Below are 23,677 nucleotides of genomic sequence, written 5' to 3'. Positions count from 1 at the left end.
AAATAAATGCTACATGGCTTATATGTAAATAAAAATTAGAAGGAATTGGAGGATTCGGGGGATCTTATCCCATAAAGATACTTGTATTGCTTTTGTCATTTTCTGTGAACAAAGCATCTAGTGGTGTGCCAATCTACCTTTTATGGGGTTGTTTTATAGCATTGTTTGTGCCTTAATAGAAGTGTCACAGGCACACGTAAGTATTTTAACACACACGCACACAAGGGGAGAGGGAGAAGGATTTAAAGAAGCTAACAGTAGTGTATATTCAAAAATGCCTTACACATGCTTTCTTGGACGTTGGCGTCCAGAGAGTGCATGCTTGTTTAATAGTTGCTGTGAGGGCAAGGAGAGTGGCTCTTGGGAGGTAGAGGATCATATATATATATATATATATGTACTTCCAAGAAATATATTCTCCCAGAACATTAACAGTTTGTAAATTAGGAAAAGCAGGTTCGACTTTGAGTAGTATTACTCTCAACTTATTTACTTATCTGAATGTTATAATTGGATTTGGCACTCATTTTAAACTGAGTGGGTGAAAATAAAATCTATAGGCTATAGTTTTCACTGATTATATAGCCATAAAAAGAAAAAAAAATAATAATAGTGGTAATGGTTTGTCATTTTGTTGAATTAGAATGAATAATCAATTTGTATCATTCGTGAGTGATACATGAAGAGCATCTCTCCCCTCTGCCTCACCCTCTGTCCTGGTCACCTCCCTCAGAAGGCTCCATAAAACTCAATGTTGACGCAGCAGTAATAACACCTTAACTGCACTTGCAGTGGTTGCAAGGGATCATACAGGTACTCCCATTAAAGCATGGATCAAGCCGTACCGCAGGTGCCTCCCTGTTCAAGCCCAAGCTGCAGCAGTGCTCTGGGCTGTCAATCTTGCTTTAGCTGAAGGGTGGACGAAGGTTGTGATTGAAGGTGATGCGAAAGAGTGTTTTGATGCCCTTTCAGATCCTGGTCTCGAGCCTAGTTGGGTCATTAGTAACTTTGTTTGTGATATTCTTGCTTTAAGTAAGGCCTTTTGTACTGTTTCTTTCGTTTGGGTTAGAAGAGTTTGTAATTCTGCAGCTCACAGCGCTACCAAGCTAGCTCCTAGGACCCAGTGCTTTATGTCTTTTCTTACGGATAGTCTGCCAGTGGAGTTACTTGAAATATTAAGGCAGACTTCCCCTTCTGCTTTGATCTTTTTTAATGAAATACTATTGAAGGTTAGCAAAAAAAAAAGAAAAAAGAAAAAAAAAGAGTGATACATGAAAATGCAATGAAGTTGTCCATAACCCTCTCCCTCTACATCAACCCCATGCTAAAGAAAAGTTGTCAATTTTTTGGATTATCAGGCCATCTTAAGTTCATTACCATCGTGACATCCAAGGGCATCTATGCTTATAGAGTAAATAATGGGTAACAACAATGACTCGCTTTGTGCTCCACTTGAATAAACAGTTTTGGATATGTAAAATTCCGTAGCAAGTCCTCTAATAGATTGTGACAAAAAACCATAATTGGAGTGACCACAAGTGTTAATATAAAAGCTCATTGAAATATGCCCGACTCCAGAGCTTGTACGTGAGACAAAAGGCTTCTGTTTTCGTTGATACGATATCCCTGCTACTGGTATCAATGGGACTGATCCGTATCAATGAACATGACCTGCACCATGTAGTGATGACGTACAGAAATTTGGAGTGAAATTAAAGCTGCCCAAAAGTTAAACATGTGTGGAACCCACCCTTTGTGGCTAGGGGCATGCAATGTAGTAGCCTCTCAATCTCAAATGAGCAGAGTGTAGTGTAGTGCAGTGTGTACGTACCTATGGAGGAGAGAGAGGTGGCATTGGTACGAGTACCATTATAATATGTGCTACCTCTTTCATCCATATCATATGATGTCAAAAACATGTGAGATGAGATCCAAAGAATAAGAATTTGGTGACGAGAGTTTACATCAGAATTACCTCTGAATCTGATGGTGATAGTATTGCTGCCATTCCCAGTACTCCCACTTTAATTTGGCTATAATAGGGCTGTCGAACTCTCTGGTGTCGGTGGCCCGTGGGCCATTTTTTCGCCAGAATTTGTGGACATGTTTGGTAATATTGTTCTAAGTGTTATTTTTAATTTTTAAAAATATGCGTTGATAAAAAAATGTAAAAATACGTATAATGTTGTTTAAAAATTAAAAATTATTGCTGATAATCTCATACATCCCTGTGTTTTTTGAGGCTGCTTCCGCTTTCTAATCCTTCTGTCCTAAATAGTTTTCTCACGTGACAATACATACCCAAGGCCCAAGTGTATTGATGATCAACATTGATATACACTAGAAGACATCCCTTTAAGCAATACTTTCATTTGTTAAAAGGATGTGTGCTAGCATCAATTGGGAAACTGCAGAGCAGTGCTTAATATTAACGTGACCAGGCTAATTAATTTTCAGTTTTCTCTTTTCACTACAGAAAGATTGTCTCTTGTTCGTCTATACGATTTATTTATTTTTTATGAATGTTTAATGCTGTTTTTCATTGGATAAATGGAAATTTTGTAATTCCCTTCTTTGTTCCCGAAGAGTCATTAGGAATTCTTCTTAAAAGTCTCACTTAATTATAATGGATAGTTTATTTATATACAGTTTATAATGGTGGTGTGCAGAGAGCATAATGCCACTCAAGTCAAGAAGAGAAAGCTTGGTGTGCTATATGTAGAGCAGCAGCCAAAGGTTTTAATAATATAATCATCGAAGGAGACCCGTGGAACGTGGTTGCACCTCTAAAAGAAATCCTGATTTCTCCCTTTAGGGGAGTATTAAAGTTGTTATTGAGGATATTCTTAATGTGGCCAAATCTGCAATGTGTTTGCTCATATTTTTGCTCATTGGATAGCCTTTTTTGTCTTGAATTGGGCTAGTTGAGTAGTACAGCCCCGGAAGGAGATGACCCTAAGCCCAGATTCTCTTATGGCCCGTTTGGATTGAGAGGAAGGAATGGAGAGTAGAGTAGAATTGACCCAAAATAAACATATTTTTAGTCAACTCTACTCTATTTTGCTCCACTCTCCCTCCTTTCCCCCTTAATCCAAACAGGTCCTTAATGTTCTATTTTCTTGCTCAATCAATAAAGTATTTATTCAACAAAAACAAATCTACTTCTTTTTTATAAGAGAAAAATCAAAACTTTCATTATTGTGAAAATGAGACTACATCCAAAGACAATTGTTGATTAAAAAATGAAGGAGAATCCTCAATCCAATAGCAAAGCAAATCTAAGATTTTTGCTTGTTGAGCTAACATATGTTTTGCCTTAACTCAGCCAATATATATATGTGTGTGTTGCTTTATTCCCTTCTCTATTTTTGTGGCTTATGGCCTAGGTTTTGAACATTTATTAATAAAAATCTACTATTTTCAGTAGTGTAAAAATATAACTTCCACAGTAAGCCTATGTGTTAGTGGAACTATATTTGATCACTATTTAGTCTCAACTACCATCTTTTTTGCTATCAAAAGGGGAAAAAAAACTATAATTTTCTTTTTTTGGTAGAAAAAAATTAATCAAGGAGTGATCAGTGTGGCCTCCATACTTGAACGTCACCGTAGTAGCACTTTAATTGCTCCTAACCTAGATCCCTGTTGTGTATTCAATACAAGGGTACAAACTACTGGGTTACTTGCTGAGCTAACATATGTGTTGCCTTACTTCAGCCAAAAAAAAAAAATTGCCTCATTTCTTTCTCTATTAGCGCGACTTACGACCCAGGTTTTGAACATATATTAATAAAAATCAACTATTTTTAGTAGTGCAAAAAAAAAAAAAAAATCATAATAAGCCTATTTGTTTGTGGAATTGTATTTGATCACTATTTAGTCTTAACCATCATCTTTTTTTTTGGTAGAAGAAAAATAATCAGGGGATGATCAACGTGGCTTCCATACTTAGAAGTCACCATGGTAGCATCTTAATTGCTCTCGGCCTAGACTCTTGCTGTGTATGCAATACAAGGGTACAAGGAGCACTACTGAGCTGCTTGCTGAGCTAACATGTGTGTTGCCTTAATTCAACCAAAAAAAAAAAAAAAGTGTTACCTTATTTCTTTCTCTGTTAGCCTGATTTACGACTTAGTTTTTAAACATTTATTAATAAAAAGATAATGTTTTTAGTAGTGTCAAAAAAAAAAAAAAGGTTCATAGTAAGCCTAATCATTTGTGGAACTATATTTGATCACTATTTAGTCTCAACTATCATCTTCTTTCCTATTAAAAAAAAAAAAAAAAAAAACCTATCATCTTCTTTTTTTTGGTAGAAGAAAAATAGTTAGGGGTAGGGCTGTAAAGAAAATTGACAAACTGAATGGACCGATTGAAACCACCCTAACCGAGTTCAAATTTTCAATTTTTTTCGGTTCGGTTCGGTTTTGGTTTAAATTAAAAAAAAAATTGATTGGTTCGGTCTCGATTTTAGTGAAAATAATACCAAACCAACTGAAACCGACCGATATATATTATTATATGTAAAATATGTTTAATATATGTATGTTGCCTTAGTGGTTAACACGTGTGATAAACTACGTCGTTTTGGGTTTTATTTAAATCTATACATCAAAACCCTAGCATCTCTTTCTTATTCAGCAGCCTATCCCCACAATCGTTTTTCCTCTCTCTTCTTTGCAAATACTCTCCTTTTGTCAGTCACTCTCTCTCTCTCTCTCATCACTTACCTAGTTCTTTAGCCACCATCTTTTTCTCTTAGATGATAGGCCATTGGAGATCAGAATACTCTCCAGTACTACCACTCTCTTGGCTTGGATTTAGTTTGTTTGGGTTTATATTTCGGGTTTGTTAGTTGTTTCTTTGATCTAGTTTTATTGGGTTTGTTGTTTGTTTCTTTTATCTAATATATTTTATTTTTTATCTTTCTTTGTTTACTTTCTTAGAAAATACATGAGGTAAGGAAACCGAATAAACCAACCGTTGTTTTCACGGTTCGGTGTCTTGCGGTTTTCTTTTTGTCTTGGTCAGTATCGGTTTTGAAGTTGGCAAAATCGAGGGTATCGGTTCTAGGAAAAATATGGCATTCACATCGACCGAAATTGACCGATTACAACCCTAGTTAGGGGCAACATAGGGGTACAAGAAACACTACTAAGTTACTAGTGCATTGGGGGGGACTTGAACTCGCATCCAAAGTTGTACTCGCTCAAGTTCTTTACCACTAGACCACCAACCTAGTTGGAAATTAACATCTTTCATATGTAGACAATCAACAACTAAACATTGAAAAAAAAAAAGGCACTGTAATGGAAAGAGTTATTGAAGTTGAGGTAAAAAAATCACTCTGTTGTTTTTATTTATTTATATTTTTATGGGAGCCAAAACGACTCCTTGTTCACTTATAGTTGTAGTTGTCCATGCATTTAAGTTTTAATTAGACAGTCCAGCTAGCAAAGGAATTACATGTAAAGAATTTAATGGTAGAATGAGACTCAAAAGCTTATATTGACGGCCTTCTGAAGACAGATGATTCTCCAACATGAAAAATATTTATGTTATTAGAGGATATTAATAGGAGGTCATTAGATTCGTTTGAAGAATGTTTATTGCCTTGCCTCAATCTTTTCCCGTTGAGTTTGCATCAGCCTCAAGGCATGTTCGTAATTTTAATTCCCCTAGTCTAATGGGATAGTCTTTCTCACAAAGGCATTCATTCTGGAGTGGTTTGCCAAGAAGGGAGAAAGGGAAGTTTGATTAGTCCTATTTCCGACTTCCAGTACTTTCAAAAATAAAAAATAATAACACATATTATATGGTCATTTATTATGGTTTGGTGAGGCATTGGGAATTTGGGCCCTAATGGAATTTCAAATATTGATTAACTTAGTAATTTACACTAATTAGTAATTGCCGTAACCTAATCGCCCCATAATAAATGAACTCGTCGGCACATACATTAAAAACTGTCGCACATTCCGATTCTACCCTCCCGGCCGTTAAGCTTCCCAATTATACGTAACATTCCACGCGCATTCATTGCGCGTGTAGAAACTGTACCCCATACCCCCCATAGGCACAGCATTCCAACAAATCCCAAGTCGCCACGTTTCACCGTCTCAAAGATATTTCCCGGAGACAAAAATCTACTACAACGACCCCTTTCTTCACCTCTTGCATCCCCCCCACTCACAATCTCCCCACGTCACACCCATCCAGGGTCATCCTCGACATATAACATCAACCCACGAGGTCAATTTAGTCCAAAAAAAATAATACCCCAAAAAGCCCGAACGTGTGACTCCACTAAACTCTATATGACTAAAAAGCAAAACGTCCTTTCCCTTCGTTTCTCTTTTATAAATACTTAGGACAGTTATTAGGGTTTTCAGCCTTATTGGGAAGGTAAGCATTTCGTGAGAGAGTGACACAGAGAGAGAGAGAGAGAGAAAAAATCAGATATAAATTAAATATAATATCGTAAAAGCATATACAATACAATGACCCATTTATTTTCTCTGTCCGTACACTTCTAAAGGGTTTTTTCATTTCCCAGTTTTTCTATATATAGAATGACCAAAGCAAAGATACCCACACACCACCACTCATCAGTGAGTGAAAAAAAAATGGCTCTGTAAAGTTTCTCCGTCCGTACATAGAGTCAGCCATTTTTTCTTTGAGCTTTGAGTTTTTTGAGAGAGCCGATATATATATATATATATATATGCATTATACAACAACAACAACAACAACAATGACGTGGTCTGACGGTGTGACTGAGTCAACCCAGAGGCCACAAACTCGCCCAACTCAACTCCCTTACGTGCCTCCGCACCTCAGAAACAAGTACAACAATGGTGCTATTTCCTCCATGCCCACTTCTTCTCTCAACGACGACTATGCCAACAACAATGCCAACTCGTACGGCTTTACTACTGAGTCAACTCAGCCTCCACTCGGCCGAGGAGGTCGTGGTTACGGCCACCGTGGCCGTGGTGGTGGCCGTGGAGGACGTGGACGGTTCCACCAAACCCAAGAGCAAGACCAGTACAGTATCGCTTCCAAATTCGAGGAGCTAGAGGTCAACGTCGACGACGAATCACCAGAGTCAACGAATTTTGCCGCCTACGATGACATTCCGGTGGAGGTGAGTGGGTCGGAGGTACCATCGCCGGCGAGTAGCTTTGAGGAGATAGACTTGGGCGAGAGTCTGAATAGGAATATAAAGCGGTGCAAGTACGTGAAACCCACTCCGATTCAGCGCCACGCTATTCCCATAGCCTTGGCTGGTAGAGACCTCATGGCTTGTGCCCAAACTGGGTCTGGCAAAACCGCTGCGTTTTGCTTCCCAATCATCCACGCCATTCTCGAGCTCAACCGTTTTGCAAAGCCGGGTCGGGTCGCTTTCCCGCTCGCTCTCATTCTGTCCCCAACTAGAGAGTTGGCTTGTCAGGTTTTATTTTCTTTTTCTCCAAATGGGTTTTGGTTGAGATATTGAATATTGGGTTTTTTTTGGGGTTTTCTTTTAATGTGTATTTTTGTGTGGTAGATTTATGAGGAGGCGAAGAAGTTTGCGTATCAGACTCGGGTCAGGGTCGCTGTTGCCTATGGTGGGGCTCCGATTGTTCATCAGGTTTGTGGTTTTTGATATATATATTTTTATAATGTTGCACATACTTGTGTTGTGTGAGCTTGGGGCTTTTTGTTTTTGTTGGGTTTTTCAAATATGCTTTGTTTATTAACATAGATTGTATTTGCCCTGTGTTTGGTTGGAAGGAAAAGATGAGGAATAGAAAATGGAAATTTGAATTGACTTTTATCATATTGAGTATCTTAATAAAATACTCTAGAATGAGTTTGCATTTCAATACCCTCTCATGTTATCCCACCCATGATGTCTTATGTTCTGCTCTTCACTTTTCATGGTGGTGGTGGTTGTTTTTATTTATTTATTTTAGGTATTACTTTTCCTGTGATTTTGTCTCATGTTCTGCTCTTCACTTTTCATGGTGGTGGTGGTGGTGGTTGTTTATTTTATTTTATTTTAGGTATTACTTTTCCTGTGATTTTTGTTTCTTTTCTGTCCATTGCATCACGTGGATTGCTAAGATTAGGGAGTAAGGACATCTTTAGAGTTATGTTGTGCTGACCCAATTTCACATTATTATGTCATCTTTGCCATCATTCCCCACATTATCGAATCCCACTTTGTGAATGGCCTGTATTTATAAATTTCTTGCAGTATGTTAAGGAACTATATCAAAATTTTCATTTGATTCTTTCATTTTTGTTATTGTGTATTTTTATGCCTTACTGTATGGACCTCTTGTTGGTTTGTATAGTGTCGTTGGGATTTAATTTCACTTTTCTATTTAAATTTTGCTTCACGTTTTGTTGTAGTTTGCAATGTATTATATTGTCAGATAGTCAGATAGCACATTGGATCAAGTCCAAGTATTTTTATTGATACATCTTCTGTATGTTACTTGTGTTTGTCAAACGTATTGTTCTGTTTATGTTTTGAAATCGGTTTATATGCACACAGGATTTCTTAACTTATTGTTTGTGCTTTTTTTGTCGCAATTTTTGAAGTACCCGTGGGCTACAACCATGGGAAATAGCCCTCTTTCGATCCTTGGTAAATATGAGATTCAATTCCTCATGTTTGTCGATTCCACTTTCCTTCTAACTTTTGATTCTGCAGTTACGTAACTTGGAAAAAGGTGTTGACATCTTAGTGGCCACTCCGGGGCGGTTAGTGGATATGATTGAGAGAGCCAAAGTTTCACTTAGTATGATAAAATGTTTGGCATTAGATGAGGCTGACCGGATGTTGGACATGGGTTTTGAGCCCCAGATCAGGAAGATTGTGCAGCAAATGGACATGCCTCCATGTGGTTCAAGGCAGACAATGTTTTTCAGTGCTACTTTCCCAGATGAGATACAGGTCTGTTGACATTTTTCCCTGCTCATTTTCATATCTTGCTCTTGTTATTTATTTATTTATTTTAATTTTATTTTATTGTGTTTGGGCAATGAGTTAGATTAGTAATTTTCTGCATAATTTTGGCATACATAAGCCATATGAAAATTGGATATTGTGCAGACAAAACAGATAATTCCCAAGGACGTCTTTTATGTCTGATCTGCTTGTTAATCTCGTTTAAAGTTCTCATTGATCAGATTATTTGGTAAAAGATCATTTTGCATTCTCTAAACTGAGTGCTAAGTCTTCTCTTTGTTGTATATAGTTTGAGAAATGCTACTGGAAATCTTCATATTAGATTGTGCATTGTAATATAATTTGATAAGTGATTTCTGATTTCTTCATAGATATAGACTCCTATTCATTGTAACCCTGTCCATCTTTGGTTTGTTTTTGAATCATTTGCTGGTAAATCTAATCTGTTTGAGCCTTAATTTCTCTCTCTTTTTTTAATTTTTAATTAAAATAAAAATGCAAGGTACTCTTGCATGATAATGAGAATTGTGTTTCTTTGTAGTTCTATTTTATGTACTTGCTCCTATGACACAGAGTATGTGTCTTAGTTCTGTGAAGGCTGATCAGTTGACTTTGATTTTGGTTAGTGCATTGAACCTGAACAATGTAAATCGTGGTTGGGCCTGGACTGGTTTATCTGTATATGATTTTTTTTCATTAATTTTAGTTTGTGTCAGGAATAATAATGTATGAGTTTGCATGGTGTTTATAACATTCGTACTTGCAGAGACTTGCATCGGATTTTCTTTCAAACTACATATTTCTGTCTGTTGGGAGAGTGGGTTCCAGCACTGATCTTATTGCTCAAAGATTCGAATTTGTTCCCAATATGGATAAAAGAAACCATCTTATGAACCTTCTTCGAGGTCAAGAGCCAAATGGAACCCATGGCAAGGTAGACTGAGTTTTGTTGTTTACAAATTACCCATTCCTTTGCTTCGTAGTTTCACAGTGCTGGCCGTCGATTCGTATACTTTTGCATGGATGGTTATATTATTTATATGATAGATGTGGCCTCAACTGTTAGCATAAGCTGCTGATCATAAACCATTTCATTTTTTTGGTCTGCACAGCATGCCTTAACCTTAATATTTGTTGAGACAAAGAGAGGCGCAGATGCATTAGAACACTGGTTGTCTTTGAATGGTTTTCCAGCAATTGCAATACATGGTGACAAAGTGCAAATGGTTAGCTCAAATTCTCTTTCTTTCAATGTTTTCATGTCTGTATATCAGCAACAATGGTAACTGTTGCCAACTATGCACTTCTGTTTATATTTTGATTTAGAGCAATTTTTTTTACTATTTATGCAAATAGGCTCTCCATTTGATTCAGGTAGAGAGACTATTACTGTGTTTTTCAAAAAATTCAATATTAATAATTGAAAGTATATTTTTTAGGAGAGAGAACGGGCTTTGAAATCATTCAAAAGTGGTTATACTCCCATTTTAGTGGCAACAGATGTTGCTTCACGAGGTTTGGACGTCCCACATGTTGCCCATGTCATCAATTTTGACTTGCCAAAAGATATAGATGACTATGTCCATAGGATAGGGAGAACAGGTCGTGCTGGTAAATCTGGTCTTGCAACTGCCTTTTTTAGTGACCAGAACATGCCTCTTGCAAAGGCACTTGTTGAACTCCTGCAAGAAGCAAATCAGGAAGTTCCTCTTTGGCTTAATGATTATGCTAAGAGGGCATCAAATATTGTTGGTGGTGGTCGGGCCCGACGGTTTGGGGGCAGCAAGTTTGGTGGATATGACTTTCGTAGAGATGCCCAATATGAGATTGACAATGATCCCTATTCAAGCACTTATGGCAGTTTTGATGGTACTGCTTCCTCTTATGATCTTTCTCATGCTAATTCCTATGCTGCTACTGGTGTTGACTCTTACTCTACTGGTTCATATGGGCATGAATTTAGTCATGAAACTATTGAAGCCAGTGGTTGGGACTAGACTACTGGAGCCTCTCCCTCCATCTCTTGACTTCTGTTCTCTGAAGCAGTATATCTATATATGGTAAATAAAATACATGATCATTGGTTTTGCATACAAATAGCTTCTGAAGACTAACTGCAGACTGGAAACAGATAGAGCATAATCCTTAGAGCTCCCAATCTAGATGATGTTCATCCAAATGAGAATGAAGCTTTACTGGGTATTTTTTTGTAGGGGTACAAGGAATAGTTCTTACTTGTCTCATTTTGATCTTATCAAATGCTGTCTATCAGAGCTTTCTTTTAACTGTTAAACTATATTTCTCACCAGTTGAGTATATCAAGCTTCTACTTTCAGTTGTGAAGGAGCCTTTTGCAATATATGGTAGCTGTTTGTAATGAGGAATATTTTACAATGTGTAAAGCTTCATTACTTTAATATCAGCATTGATTCCAGCTACGAGTTTGGAATTTCACCCAAGTTATTTTAAATGATTGATTCTCTTGTTTGGATTTGAATTTTTGCTTCAATGTTGTCTGCCATGTTAGGTGGTTTGTGATTCCATTTTGATGATTTGTCTCGTGCAATTGTGACATTTCATTAAATTTTCTCTTATGTGAGTCAATGGGAATAGACTCAAAATGAGGGAAAGTCATAAGAGAGGGTTTTGATGTACAATTATGACCAAATAAATTTCTGTTTTCAATCATGCAAAAGGGTGTATAATGTTGGGGTTTATGCCTAATAAGCTTCATCTACTAAATTAGCCTGAAAAAAGAGATCCCTCATCTACTTTCATTTTCTAATTACTTACCTATTAAAAAAAATAGCCATTTTCTATTATTGTGGAACATAAGAGCATTAGCAAAAGGCAGTGGACCATTTAATTATAACCAGTCAATATACTTTGCTAACCAAATCCAAAGTTAAGACCCCAAAATTGGGCTAGTTTCATGTCTAGCGACTTCAAGCTACGGTGTATTACGTTTTTGTAAGCTACATCTTTCACTAAAAAAATTAGTATGATTATATATTTTGAAAATTTAATGGTTGAATTGTGTGTTATTTATGTTCTTTAACACATGTCAAATTTTGTACTGATGAGATATTGTTTATGATTTGAATTATAAACTTATTTTTTTATGCATAATTCTAGATCACAAAATCTTAAAATTTAAACATTTGTTTGATGACATAACTATTTGATATCTAATTTTTAAAAAATTTTGAAGCTTATGAAAGATATAAGAAGAAAACATAATTTAATAGTGAATTTGTCAAAATTCACATTCATTACATTCAATAAAAACGATATTGAGTGAAGTTGTAACATTAGATTGCAACTAAGTTTGTTGTTAAACTTTGCCAAATTTAAACAAATCTGACTTGCATAGTAGTCTAGCAAGATATATAAATCATGTATGTTTGTAGAAACTAGTAGAAGAAACGTTCTCCTTCAAGAGTTACTGGGAAGGAAGGGAGCTCCCCCTCTCGGGATCCTTGTGGTTATTCAGTTTGTGGTTAAACTTTAAAGTATTCACAAGATCAAGTATTTTCTACAATTCCTTTTGAAATTTACTGCAAGGTATGCATTCGTGGAAAACTCTATCTAAGATTCAATTTTTCATGTGATCCTGACAAATAGAATAATAAGATGGAGTCTTTAATTTGTCTATTCAGCGCTGCTACATAACCTCATTACCAAGTAATAGTAATAGAGACAGTGCTGTCTTGTGAAAGCTCATTAAATCTAAGCTAACAGCCATCTAATCTACTTTAATTGGTTAATCTTGTATGAATAAATTGTTACATTTGATAATTTCAAATATGTTTTGGTTTAATAAGAAGTTACATGTCCTTAAAATATTGGTTAATGAAAAAGTAGGCAAAATTGGGTTTTTGCCCATTTCACCCAAAAGATGTAGCAAAATGCCACTGTTCTGAAACTATCTAACAAAAGACTACTGTTTTGAAACTCGATTTTTTAAAAATCGAGTTTTACATTGAAACTCGATTTTTAGAAAATCAAGTTATAGGCAATCAAATTTTAAAAAAATAAAAAATAATAATAAGGGCATTTTGCTACATCTTTTGAGCGAAAGGGGCAAATGTCTATTTTGGCGTAGAAAAATAAGTTTCCTAAGTAACTCAAACTTTAATGGGCAAGTGGAGGTTATAGGTACAAAGAATTTGGTCATCTCTCTACCTATAAAAGAGACATTTAGCTTTCCTATCACATACATAGAATAGTTAAAAAGAAAAGAGGGTCAAGAGAGAGAAACCTTTCCTTACTTTGCTATAACAATTAAGTGCCTTTTATACTAAGACTTGATCTTAAGAAAATTTCAGTAATGAATCAAGGTAAGTTTTATAATTAATTTGTGTAGTTGTGAAATCATGATAATTCAAGATCCTAAAATTTATATTATGGTTGTTTATAATCTAACAACATAAAGAAAGTATTTACAAATCTAGTCCAAATTCCTTCTATCATTAACGAAATATCAACTCAAACTTTCATAACCAGATAATTTGAAATTTACAAAATAAACTCATTTTTATCAGTGGTGTGGCCACGGGCCATCATTAATCACCTACATTTCATTCCATGGAAATGATAATGGGAAAATTTTTTCTTGAGAGATTTTCTAAAGCAATGACAGAAATTATTGTATCGTCACAATAGTAGAGACAATGTTTTCTTGTGAAAGCTGATAAAAACTAAACTAGCCTAATCATCCACTTGATTTGTCTAATCTAGCTCGACTTCCTCCTATCATATTTTAAATTCATCTCAAATTCTCATAAAAAGTTAGCTTATTTTACTATTCAATTTATTTTTGCTATTATTCATAGGCTCCACTGCACTTTTTGGTACTTATGAGTCCTACTGTACTATTTCAACTAACTTTTACCTTTATTTACAGTACTTTCAGTAAAAAATTTTCAGTTTCAGAAAAATAAGCGGATCCCAAACAGACCTTATAGAGAGGGAAAATTCCTGACATATCATAAGCTAACACGTCACACTATCAAGTCCATAAAATACAACCAATTACAAAGTGCCACGTATTACTGTTAGGTTTTGCTATCACTACTCAGGAACCAATAGAAATTTGCCAAGTTTCATGCAAAGACTAATCACACGTCAGCACGTGTAAGCGATGACATAAGCAGCCTCGCACGTGTAAGCGATGACATAAGCAGCCTCGCACGTGTAAGCGATGACATAATCAGCTTCGCATGTGTAAGCGATGACATAAGTGGACCAATCAGGCTGTGACATGTGTCACCAATCAGACTCCACCACATGTCGCTCACCCATCCCCAAACTCCTATAAATAGAAGCCTTCCTAAGACATTAAAGAGGACTCCAAGCCATCTGAGGACACCAAGACATCTCAAGAAGGACCTTGAAGACATCTTGAGTTCAGAAGTTCAGAAGTTCAGAAGCTATACTGGAATCAAGCCCTAAAGCCTCCTGCAACTTCAAAAACTTCAACCTTCAAATATGAAGAACATTCGAAGCAGAATCATCCAAACTGCTTGCCTAGATCTCAAAGTTCACTGGAATCAAGCTTAAAAGCCTTCAGAAACCTCAACAAACCACAAGTTGGTGAAGTTCAACGAATCTAAGCCTCTAAAGCCCTGAAGAATTTCCATCATAAACCTTCGAACACAAAGAACATTCGAAGAGGAATCATTCAAATCATATTCCTAGATAACAGAGTTCACTGGAATCAAGCTTAAAAGCCTCCAGAAACCCCACAAACTACAAATCAGTGAAGCTTTACGAATTCAAGCCTCTAAAGCCTCGAAGAACTACAACCACAAATCTTCAAAGACGAAGAACACATGAAGAACGCGAAGAACATGAAGAAAAAAGGATTTCTAACAAGCTCATAGCCAGAAATTCATTGTAATTCTGTTTCAAAGACCTTCGATCCATTCTTCAGCCAAATTAAAGGATATCTTGTGTTCAAATCAAAATCACATTATCACAATTCCAAATTAACAAATCTTTCAAGGAGATCAAATCAGAGGATCACTCTTTTGTAATCACAGAAAATTATACCACACAATCATTAATACAAATTCGCATTTATGAAACTATTTTACTTATTTAACTCATTTCGAACTGAGAAATTTAGTCGTCCACAAATTCTAGCACACCCAGTGGGACCATTCTGCCTCTCATCTCATTCTCCTTCAAAGAAAGAAATCTTAATCATCTTGCTGCTAGCTTAAATGGCCTCTAGCAAAAACATTCAAGCTTCAACAATAGCTACTTCAATTAGACTTGGTACGGCTACCACCAACAACTGCATTGGTGCAATCAATTGTAGCCAACCTAAAGCTCACAATCAACTTCAAGCTTAATCAACCAAGGAAGCCAAGGTCCAAACAATCATCTCCTTAGACCCTCTTACAAGAAACAAGGTCATCAACAAGGACATCTCCACCTTGGAACACCTCAAGTATGGGGCAAATCTCCTTCTTCCTTCATAAGAAGTTAGTCGCACGATTTCTCTCCCATCAAAGGGAACCCAAAAAATGAGATTTCATGGGCTCACTTTAATTCACTTCCTTCTCCATCATCTTGGGAAGTTGAGTCAGTCATGATGACTAACACCTTTACCATGGAAGAAAAGATGGCTGAAATGGAACAAGGTGTCGTCCTTCTCACAAAAGCACTTGAAGATAAGGACCTCCAAATTGCAACTCTAATGAATAAACTTGAAATAGTGAATCAAGCCATGATCCTAAGTTTCCATTTGGCTTCACTTCTACAAAAGGTGACAAAAGAAAAAAAAATCAAGACACTCCTCGACGGGAACAAACTACTTCGGTTGCTTCGTTATCAGTTCAACAAATACAAGACATGATAACAAATACCATCCAAGCACAATATGGAGGTTCTTCTCCAAGTTCTCTCACATATTCAAAACCCTACACAAAGCGCATCAACAACATAAGGATGCCAAATGGGTACCAACCCCTCAAGTTCTTGCAGTTTGATGGCAATGGAAATCCTAAGCAACACATTGCTCACTTTGTAGAAACTTGTGAAAACACAGGGACTCAAGGAGGCCTCCTTGTAAAGCAGTTTATCCGTTCACTCAAAGGGAATGCCTTTGACTGGTATACAGACTTAGAACTCGAGTCAATCGACAGTTGGCAACAACTCAAAAGAGAGTTTCTTGACCGATTCTATAGCACATGTTGTACGATGAGCATGATGGAGCTTACTAAACTAAGCAATGGGAAAATGAGCTGGTGGTCAATTATATCAATCGATGGCGTTCTTTGAGTTTGGATTGCAATGATAGACTTTCTGAAATATCTGCTATAGAGATGTGCATCCAAGGCATGCATTGGGGATTTCTTTACATCCTCCAAGGGATAAAACCCCGAACATTTGAAGAGCTAGCAACTCGAGCGCATAACATGGAGCTGAGCATTGCTAGCCGTGGAAATACGAAACCTCCCATACTTGAGGACAGCAGAAAGGAAGTAAGGAGGAATGACAGGAATGCAAAAAGTAATCTCAAAGATTCAATGGTTGTTAACATTGTTGTAGTTAAGGTTCCAAGAAGAGGAGCAAATGCAAATAAAAAACGACTTGAAAGATGGCAAAAGAACGAAGCGCGCTGTCTGACTTTTAAGGAATGTGAGCAAAAAGCATATCCGTTCCCTGATGAAGATGTGCCAAACATCATAGAACAACTATTGTAGTTGAAGCCGATCGAATTGCTAGAATGCAAGGGACCGGAAAACATAGGGAAAGTTGATGACCCTAACTATTGCAAATATCATCGCATCATTGGCCACCCAATCTAAAAATACTTTGTCTTCAAAAAACAAATCATGAAGTTTGCCAAAGAAAACAAGATTGATCTAGACTTCAATGAAGTTGTTGGGTCAAACCATGTGACTGTTGCTTGTGATGTACTTCCAACTCTCAAGCAGGGGGCAAACACCAACCAAGTTTACAAGTTGATCAATAATGATGATGGAAGGATCGGCCCCCTCAATGGGAAGTTCCTTAAACACTTCTACGCTTGAACATCGAGGATTGCTCCTTAGTAAGAGCTTAAACTAACCACTGTAGCACTACAAGAGTATATGATATCTTCCCATTACCTCTGAAAGTGTACAAATAAGGAGAAATTATTCCCACTCTATGTCACCAATCGCTAGTGTGGCGTAGTGGTTGAACGCTCATGTTGCCCTTGAGGCCGAGGTCACGGGTTCGATTAGTGGTGGTACTCACTATTACACACTGAACCCTCCTTTTTGCAAAAAACAACCAAAAAAAAAATTATCAAAAAAAAAAAAAAAATATATATATATATATATTTTTTTTTTTTAACTACGTAATGACTTGATCCCTTAACAAGGTACGTAGGCAACTTAATATTATTTACTGAGTTCAGTCACATGCAAAAAAAAAAAAAAAAGTGGAGACGATGGTGGAGAAATTAGACAAATGAGTGATGCAAAGAAAACTAATTTTATTAGCTGGAAAGAAAGACATGAAATTTCTACAACAAAGAAAACAAGAGAGAGATGCTACAATGATTATTGATTGCAAGTACATGTCAATATTTCCGATTGTAATTCTCTAACTCATCACGTGCTGTCTCCAGCCCTTGTTTCAGAAACTGCAAAGATTCAATGTCAGCATTACTTAAGGAAGGAGTAGTCTCTATGAAAGAAATCTCATCTTGAATGTTCGAGATGATAGAGCTCTGATTTGACAACTTTTCATCATTATTTAGAATCGAAGCTTTAAGATCTTTCTTGCGATTGGATAGATGTTCCAGCTTTTCTTGCAGCTGCACTGTCTTAGCTTCAACACTCGCCAGTCCATCCCTAAATATTTCACCACATGCTATTAGTTCATTCTTTATAGTTGATTGCTCAGCAAGGCGAAAGTTACAATCTGCCAATTGCTTGTCACGTTGTTCAGACATCACACTTGTAGAAAAGGAGGATTGAAGTGATTCAAAACTTCTGGCCTTCTCGAAATAATCAGCAACTAAGCTTTGCAATGGTGATGGANTTTTCCGCCCAGCTTATTGACCATTGCCATCCCTATTAGTAAGGCTTCATATTCCGCCTCGTTATTAGTAGCTGAGAATCCCAGCCTTAGAGACTTCTCAATGATGACTTCCTCAGGAGATATCAATACAAGTCCCACTCCAGACCCCCGCTGGTTTGCTGCCCCATCCACATACACCGTCCAGGATGAAATAGGTTGCGCAGAGATGAGGCCAACCGATTTTTCATCCATGTCACCTGGGCTTGTCTCTATTTCTTCAGGACCTTCAGCAAACTCGGCCACTAGATCGGCGAGCACTTGACCCTTCACAGAAGTACGGGGCATATACTTGACATCAAAAGCCCCTAAAATTGTGCCCCACTTGGCAACCCTACCAGTATAGTCTGCACTTCGAAGTACTGCTTTGATCGGATATTGAGTCAGGACAACCACTGTATGCGCCTGAAAATAATGGGGAAGTTTTCTGGTAGCGTGCACCACTGCTAAAATGGCCTTTTCCAATGGCAGGTAGCGTATTTCGGCCTCGTGAAGAGACTTACTCACATAGTAGACTGGCCGCTGTACTCCATTGTCCACTCGTATCAGCACAAAACTAATCGCATAAGTGGTGATCGCTAGGTAGGAAAAAAGAACCTCGTCTACCTCGGGGCTAGACATGATGGGTGGCCGAGATAGATACTCCTTCAGCTGCTGAAATGCTAAGGCACACTCCTCAGTCCATTCGTATCCTTTCCACTTGTGGAGCAGTAAGAAAAAAGGTCTACACCTATCTGCCGACCTAGATATGAATCTATTCAATGCGGCGGTCATCCCGGTCAGCCTCTGGACCTCCTTGGGATTCCAAGGTGGTTGCAAATTAGCTATGGCTCTAATTTGATCAGGGTTAACCTCAATTCCCCTATGGGTCACCATGTAACCCAGGAACTTACCCAAACTTACTCCAAATGAGCATTTGGATGCGTTCAGCCGCAATTTATGCCTTCTTAAAATCCCAAAAGTGTGGTTAAGGTCCATCACGTGCTCGGCCACTACCTTACTCTTTACGACCATATCATCAATATAAATCTCAATGTTTCTGCCCAACTGCTGCTCAAACATTTTCGTCATCATTCTCTGGTAGGTATACCCCGCGTTCTTCAGACCAAAGGGCATTACCTTGTAGTGATAATTTCCAGTGGGAGTGAAAAAAGCGGTCTTCTCCTGATCGCCCAATGCCAGTGGGATTTGATGGTAGCCTTGAAAGGCGTCTAGGAAACTCATCCGAGGATGGCCCACTGTTACATCCACCAACTGATCTATACGGGGCATAGGAAAAGGGTCTTTTGGGCACGCTTTGTTGAGGTCCGTAAAATCAACACACTCACGCCATTTTCCATTTTTCTTTTTCACTACGACTATATTGGCCAACCACTGAGGGTAAAATACCTCCTTGATAGCCCCAGCCTGCTTTAACTTGGTCACCTCGTCTTTAATAGCCTCGACGTGTACCCTAGACGGACGCCGAGGTGGTTGTTTCTTTGGAATACATGAGGGATTGACGTTCAGATGATGACAAATGAACTCCGGATCCACTCCCAGGGCTTCATAGGCACTTCATGCAAACACATCAACGTTTCTCCTAAGAACCTCAACCAACTACTCTTTCTCTGACAAAGGCAACTGAGCCCCGACCTGAAAGTACTTCTCTGGATCACCACCAACGCTCACCCTTTCCAAATCTTCGCACCTCATTTCCTCTGTGGACGCGCCGAACTGGGCTTCCTAAATCCTTGATTGCTATAAATCACCCTCGGCTGAAGCCGAAGTACTTGTCTCTGGCCGATGTTGAATGGCCATTATCATGCACTACCTAGCCATGGTCTGATTTCCCAAAATTTCTGAAACCTCTCCTCCCGAGGGATACTTCACTTTCTGATGAAGAGTGGAAGAAACAGCCCCCAAAGCATGCAACCAAGGTCTGCCCAAGATAGCCGTGTACAGAGAAAAAGCATCCACCACAATAAAATCCACCTCCACCATATCTGAACCAGTCTGCACAGGTAACCTAACCATCCCCAACGGAGCGACCGATTTGCCCTCGAAGCCCACTAGCGGGGAACTATATGTTGTCAGATCCTCAGGTTTCAAATTCAGCCCCCTGAATAAATCAGGGTACATCACCTCGGCGGCACTTCCATCATCAACCATCACTCTCTTCACGTCATACCCTCCGATCCTAATCGTAACCACCAAAGCATCATCATGCGGTTGTATGGTTCCTCTCTTATCCTCTTCTGAGAAGCCTAACACCAACGAGGTGCCCGGTCTGGCCCTCTTCGGCCTCGAACTAGAGCCTTCCTCCGAGCATTGAGACACAGACATTACCCTGGAAGGGCAAGACCCAGTTCTCCCCGGGGCAGCAAATATAACGTTTATCGTGCCCAAAGGAGGTCCCCTCGAAGCATCCCTCTGAAACGCCGAGCCTACGTGGCCTCCTCGGCAGCTGGAGTGATGCAGAAGTTGGGTCAACTTCCCCTCTTGCACCAACTGTTCTAAATGGTCCCACAAATTTTTACAATCTTCGGTGACATGTCCATGGTCTTGATGGTACTGGCAATAAAGGTTCCGATTACGCTTCGCAGGATCCCCCGCCATCCTATTGGGCCACCTAAAGAACGGCTCGTCCTTTATCTTCTCCAGAACTCGCTGCACTGGTTCTCGGAACACGGCGCTAACCACCTGGGAGTTGGCAGGTCCTGACTGCCCCCCAAAGTCCCTCCAAGGTCGGTTGTTATTATATCGGTCCGGCCTGAAATCCCTCCTCTCCTGAGTTACTGCCTTAGACTTTCCTCTGCCCTGCATTTGATCCTCCTCTACTCTTCTATATTTGTCTATCCGATCCATAAGTTGACGCACACTAGTAACAGGCTTGCCAGTCAGAGACTTCCTCAGACCGTGCTCGGTTGGAAGACCTTCCTTAAAAGTGTTCATAGCCACGTCATCGTGAGCTCCATCTACCTCGTTGAACATTTCCCAATATCTGTCCGAGTAGGCTTTTAGGGTTTCCCCCTCCCGCATAGACATGGATAGTAGCGATCCCAAGGGTTGAACAACCCTCCTACATGTAATAAAACGGGTACCAAAGGCCTAGGTGAGCTTCTCAAAAGAGTCAATAGTATTAGTTCTCAGGCCATTAAACCATCTCATTGCCACTGGGCCTAGGCTAGATGGGAAAACCTTGCACATTAAGGCCTCATCCCTGGCATGAATAGCCATTCTCTGGCTGTAGTGGCTAACATGTTCTACTGGGTCTATTCGACCATTATAAATGGTGAACACAGGCTGATGGAATCGCCGAGGAAGACTAGCGTCCTCAATATATCGCGTGAAGGGCGACTTAGAGACCTGACTCAAAGCTTTGTTTAAGGCGTCATTCCCCTGACCCTGGCGAGTCGAACTCTTATTCCTTCGCCCATGGTGGTACTCCTCCTCACACGAAAAAGATTCGCTGGGTGGAGTTCTCGACCTTCGCCTATAACTGGTGTCATCCGACTCCTCAGAGGAGTGCCAGAGTTATGAGCCTTACGCCTTCGTCGCTCATGTCGCAATTCCCTCTTCAACTTGTCAATCTCACGCTGCATATTTCCTCCGCTCTTTGCAGGGGAAACATGGCCTTTCCCCCGAGAGCGGCTTCTATCTGTATGGGTTGTTCGTGTACTTCCCTCATGATCCCCCTTGTATTCGTGGGCTACCAATGGATTACTGTGCTGAGAGCCCCTAGACTCTGCCTAGTGCTGATTAGCATCCACCTGTTGCGGGCCCGTCAATGGTTGCTGCGGTGCTCCTTCTTCCATCGCGAGTAACACACTTGCCTTTCCTTCTCAACAGATCAAGTTCTTCCCACAGACGGCGCCAATTGTAGGGACTCAACTTAGATTGGACCCAGAATATGAATGAGTTTTCAGCCCAACAAGCCCAAACAATAAATTTTTAGAGCATGGGTACAAGAACTAGTACTGTTCGACAGGAGAGGTTATATTCACTAAGTAACAAGGGATATATTAGGCTGATTGTATGAGAAAAATTCTCCTCGGCTAGGTTTCAGTGAGCCTCTCTTATGCATGGACCCTCCGTTCTTTCTTTTTTCCTCCTCCTTCCTTTAGTATCATCCGTTTCTATGTTATATACTCCGTTCTATCCTCCATTTCCATTGTACACGTGTAGTTCTCATCTTGGGAACTCCTTTCTGTCCCATCCAGCACCTACCGGAACCTTTGCTTAGTGGTCAAAAAGCTGCTTAGTTACTGTTCAGGTATCACCTCCACATTAATGCGACCAGAGGGTTAGCTGGAAAGCATTTAATGTGGAGGTGATGGCCTTGTAAGATATTTGCTACCTTCCCCGACTCCTCCTTAGGTTTATACTCAATTTCTAGTTCAGATACAACTTTGCAGAGTCTCCTGAATAAAATGAAAGTTACATTCACCTCGGACTTTAGTGTCCTCGGACGTGCGTTATGCCGCTGTATACAATATCCACCCCTTTCTCCTATATTATCCCTTTAATAATAATTTTTTACACTATCCTCGGATAACTAGGCGTCCTCGGATTGGGCCGTTGGGCCCTGAGCCCACTTTTGAAGATTCCTATATCTTTTTAAATAACAGGCCCCACAACAATATTTTGGGACATCTCAAAATGGAATAAAGAACAAAAAAAGTAAGACGGATGGAGTATTTGTTAGTTTTCTTTTCAAATAGTTTTGAAATTAAAGTAGGGGTATAATAGGAATATTAGTAAATTAATAACTTTTATTTTTAGAAACAGGACAATATTTTGAGATATCTTAAAATAAAATAGAGAACAAACAAACTGGGACGGAGGTATTATAATATTTTAGAAAGGAAAATTAATCATATTTTAATAAACCATTTATAAGGCAGCTAGCGGCCCAGCGGGGAAAACAATATATGTACCAAGTTCAACATCAACCTTAAATTTGTCTCTGTATTTTCCAATAATGATTTCTCATTCAATGTTCAGCGTTAACTTTATTTATTTTTTGTCTTCAACAATGCAGAATGAGGCCTCCACTGGGATCGCTATACCTCACAAAATCAATCAGTGGCTGCGGTTGTTGCTGCGCAGACCAAATTGCATTTTACCATTGCACATTCTTCAGTACACATAACACTCTCTTTGATATCCCTTTGGGGACATCCGATGAAATTGAAACGATACAGAGAAGATTAGCTTGGCCCCTACGTAAGGATGACATGTATAAATTGAGAAATTGTCCAAATTTTTATCAAAAACAACACTCTCTTTGATTACAAAGGCAGGCATTACTATGACAGTTGTTACATCCAAGGTTGAATTGAATTTATCTTGGCCGTGGCAGATCCGCCTTCCATTTAATTCATTAAATTCACTTTCTTTTTGTTCTTTATATCATGAATTTTCGCTATGAGTGATTTCTGCAAAGACATACCTCTAAAGACCATTGTACCACAAGGCTGGACCAACTGGAGTTATGATGGCACTGAGTAAGAAAGCTCAAGCTCCACTGGCCCCAATTGGATCTCCAATCATACTTGATTTATAAACAAGAACAAAGGAATTAGGATATCAAAAAAAAAACAACCAAACAAACATAGATGGTGTGGTCCAAGATAACACAATTTCAAGGGC

General features: G+C 38.7%; 2 protein-coding genes and 1 non-coding gene across 3 annotated transcripts; 2 read left to right on the top strand and 1 right to left on the bottom strand.

The window, feature by feature from the left end:
- The first annotated feature begins 6,402 nt into the window (after positions 1 to 6,402).
- On the top strand, positions 6,403 to 11,433 carry LOC112008967 (DEAD-box ATP-dependent RNA helicase 37). The gene is made up of 6 exons (XM_024041322.2): positions 6,403 to 7,453; positions 7,550 to 7,633; positions 8,705 to 8,947; positions 9,729 to 9,896; positions 10,075 to 10,188; positions 10,402 to 11,433. The coding sequence occupies exons 1-6, from the start codon at positions 6,725 to 6,727 to the stop codon at positions 10,957 to 10,959; spliced, it is 1,896 nt and encodes a 631-aa protein (XP_023897090.1). The 5' UTR covers positions 6,403 to 6,724; the 3' UTR covers positions 10,960 to 11,433.
- An 8,419-nt stretch (positions 11,434 to 19,852) lies between these two features.
- Positions 19,853 to 21,070, bottom strand: LOC136066256 (uncharacterized). Its single transcript, XM_065770299.1, has one exon. The coding sequence runs from the start codon at positions 21,068 to 21,070 to the stop codon at positions 19,853 to 19,855; it is 1,218 nt and encodes a 405-aa protein (XP_065626371.1).
- Positions 21,071 to 23,190: 2,120 nt separating this feature from the next.
- Positions 23,191 to 23,293, top strand: LOC111989026 (U6 spliceosomal RNA). The gene has a single exon (XR_002880504.1). It is a non-coding gene; the product is annotated as a U6 spliceosomal RNA (small nuclear RNA).
- Positions 23,294 to 23,677: the final 384 nt, after the last annotated feature.

This window comes from Quercus suber, unplaced genomic scaffold, assembly GCF_002906115.3.
Source record: "Quercus suber isolate HL8 unplaced genomic scaffold, Cork oak 2.0 scaffold_29, whole genome shotgun sequence".
Lineage (NCBI taxonomy): Eukaryota > Viridiplantae > Streptophyta > Magnoliopsida > Fagales > Fagaceae > Quercus > Quercus suber.
This window is presented reverse-complemented; position numbering and strand designations above follow the sequence as displayed.

Excerpts from the sequence above, each read along its gene's own strand:
- LOC112008967 (XM_024041322.2), top strand. The coding sequence starts at position 6,725 with ATGCATTATACAACAACAACAACAACAACAATGACGTGGTCTGACGGT. Across the intron at positions 7,454-7,549 it reads CTAGAGAGTTGGCTTGTCAG|ATTTATGAGGAGGCGAAGAA; the intron begins GTTTTATTTTCT and ends TTTGTGTGGTAG. Across the intron at positions 8,948-9,728 it reads CTTTCCCAGATGAGATACAG|AGACTTGCATCGGATTTTCT; the intron begins GTCTGTTGACAT and ends TCGTACTTGCAG.
- LOC136066256 (XM_065770299.1), bottom strand. The coding sequence starts at position 21,070 with ATGTCTATGCGGGAGGGGGAAACCCTAAAAGCCTACTCGGACAGATAT.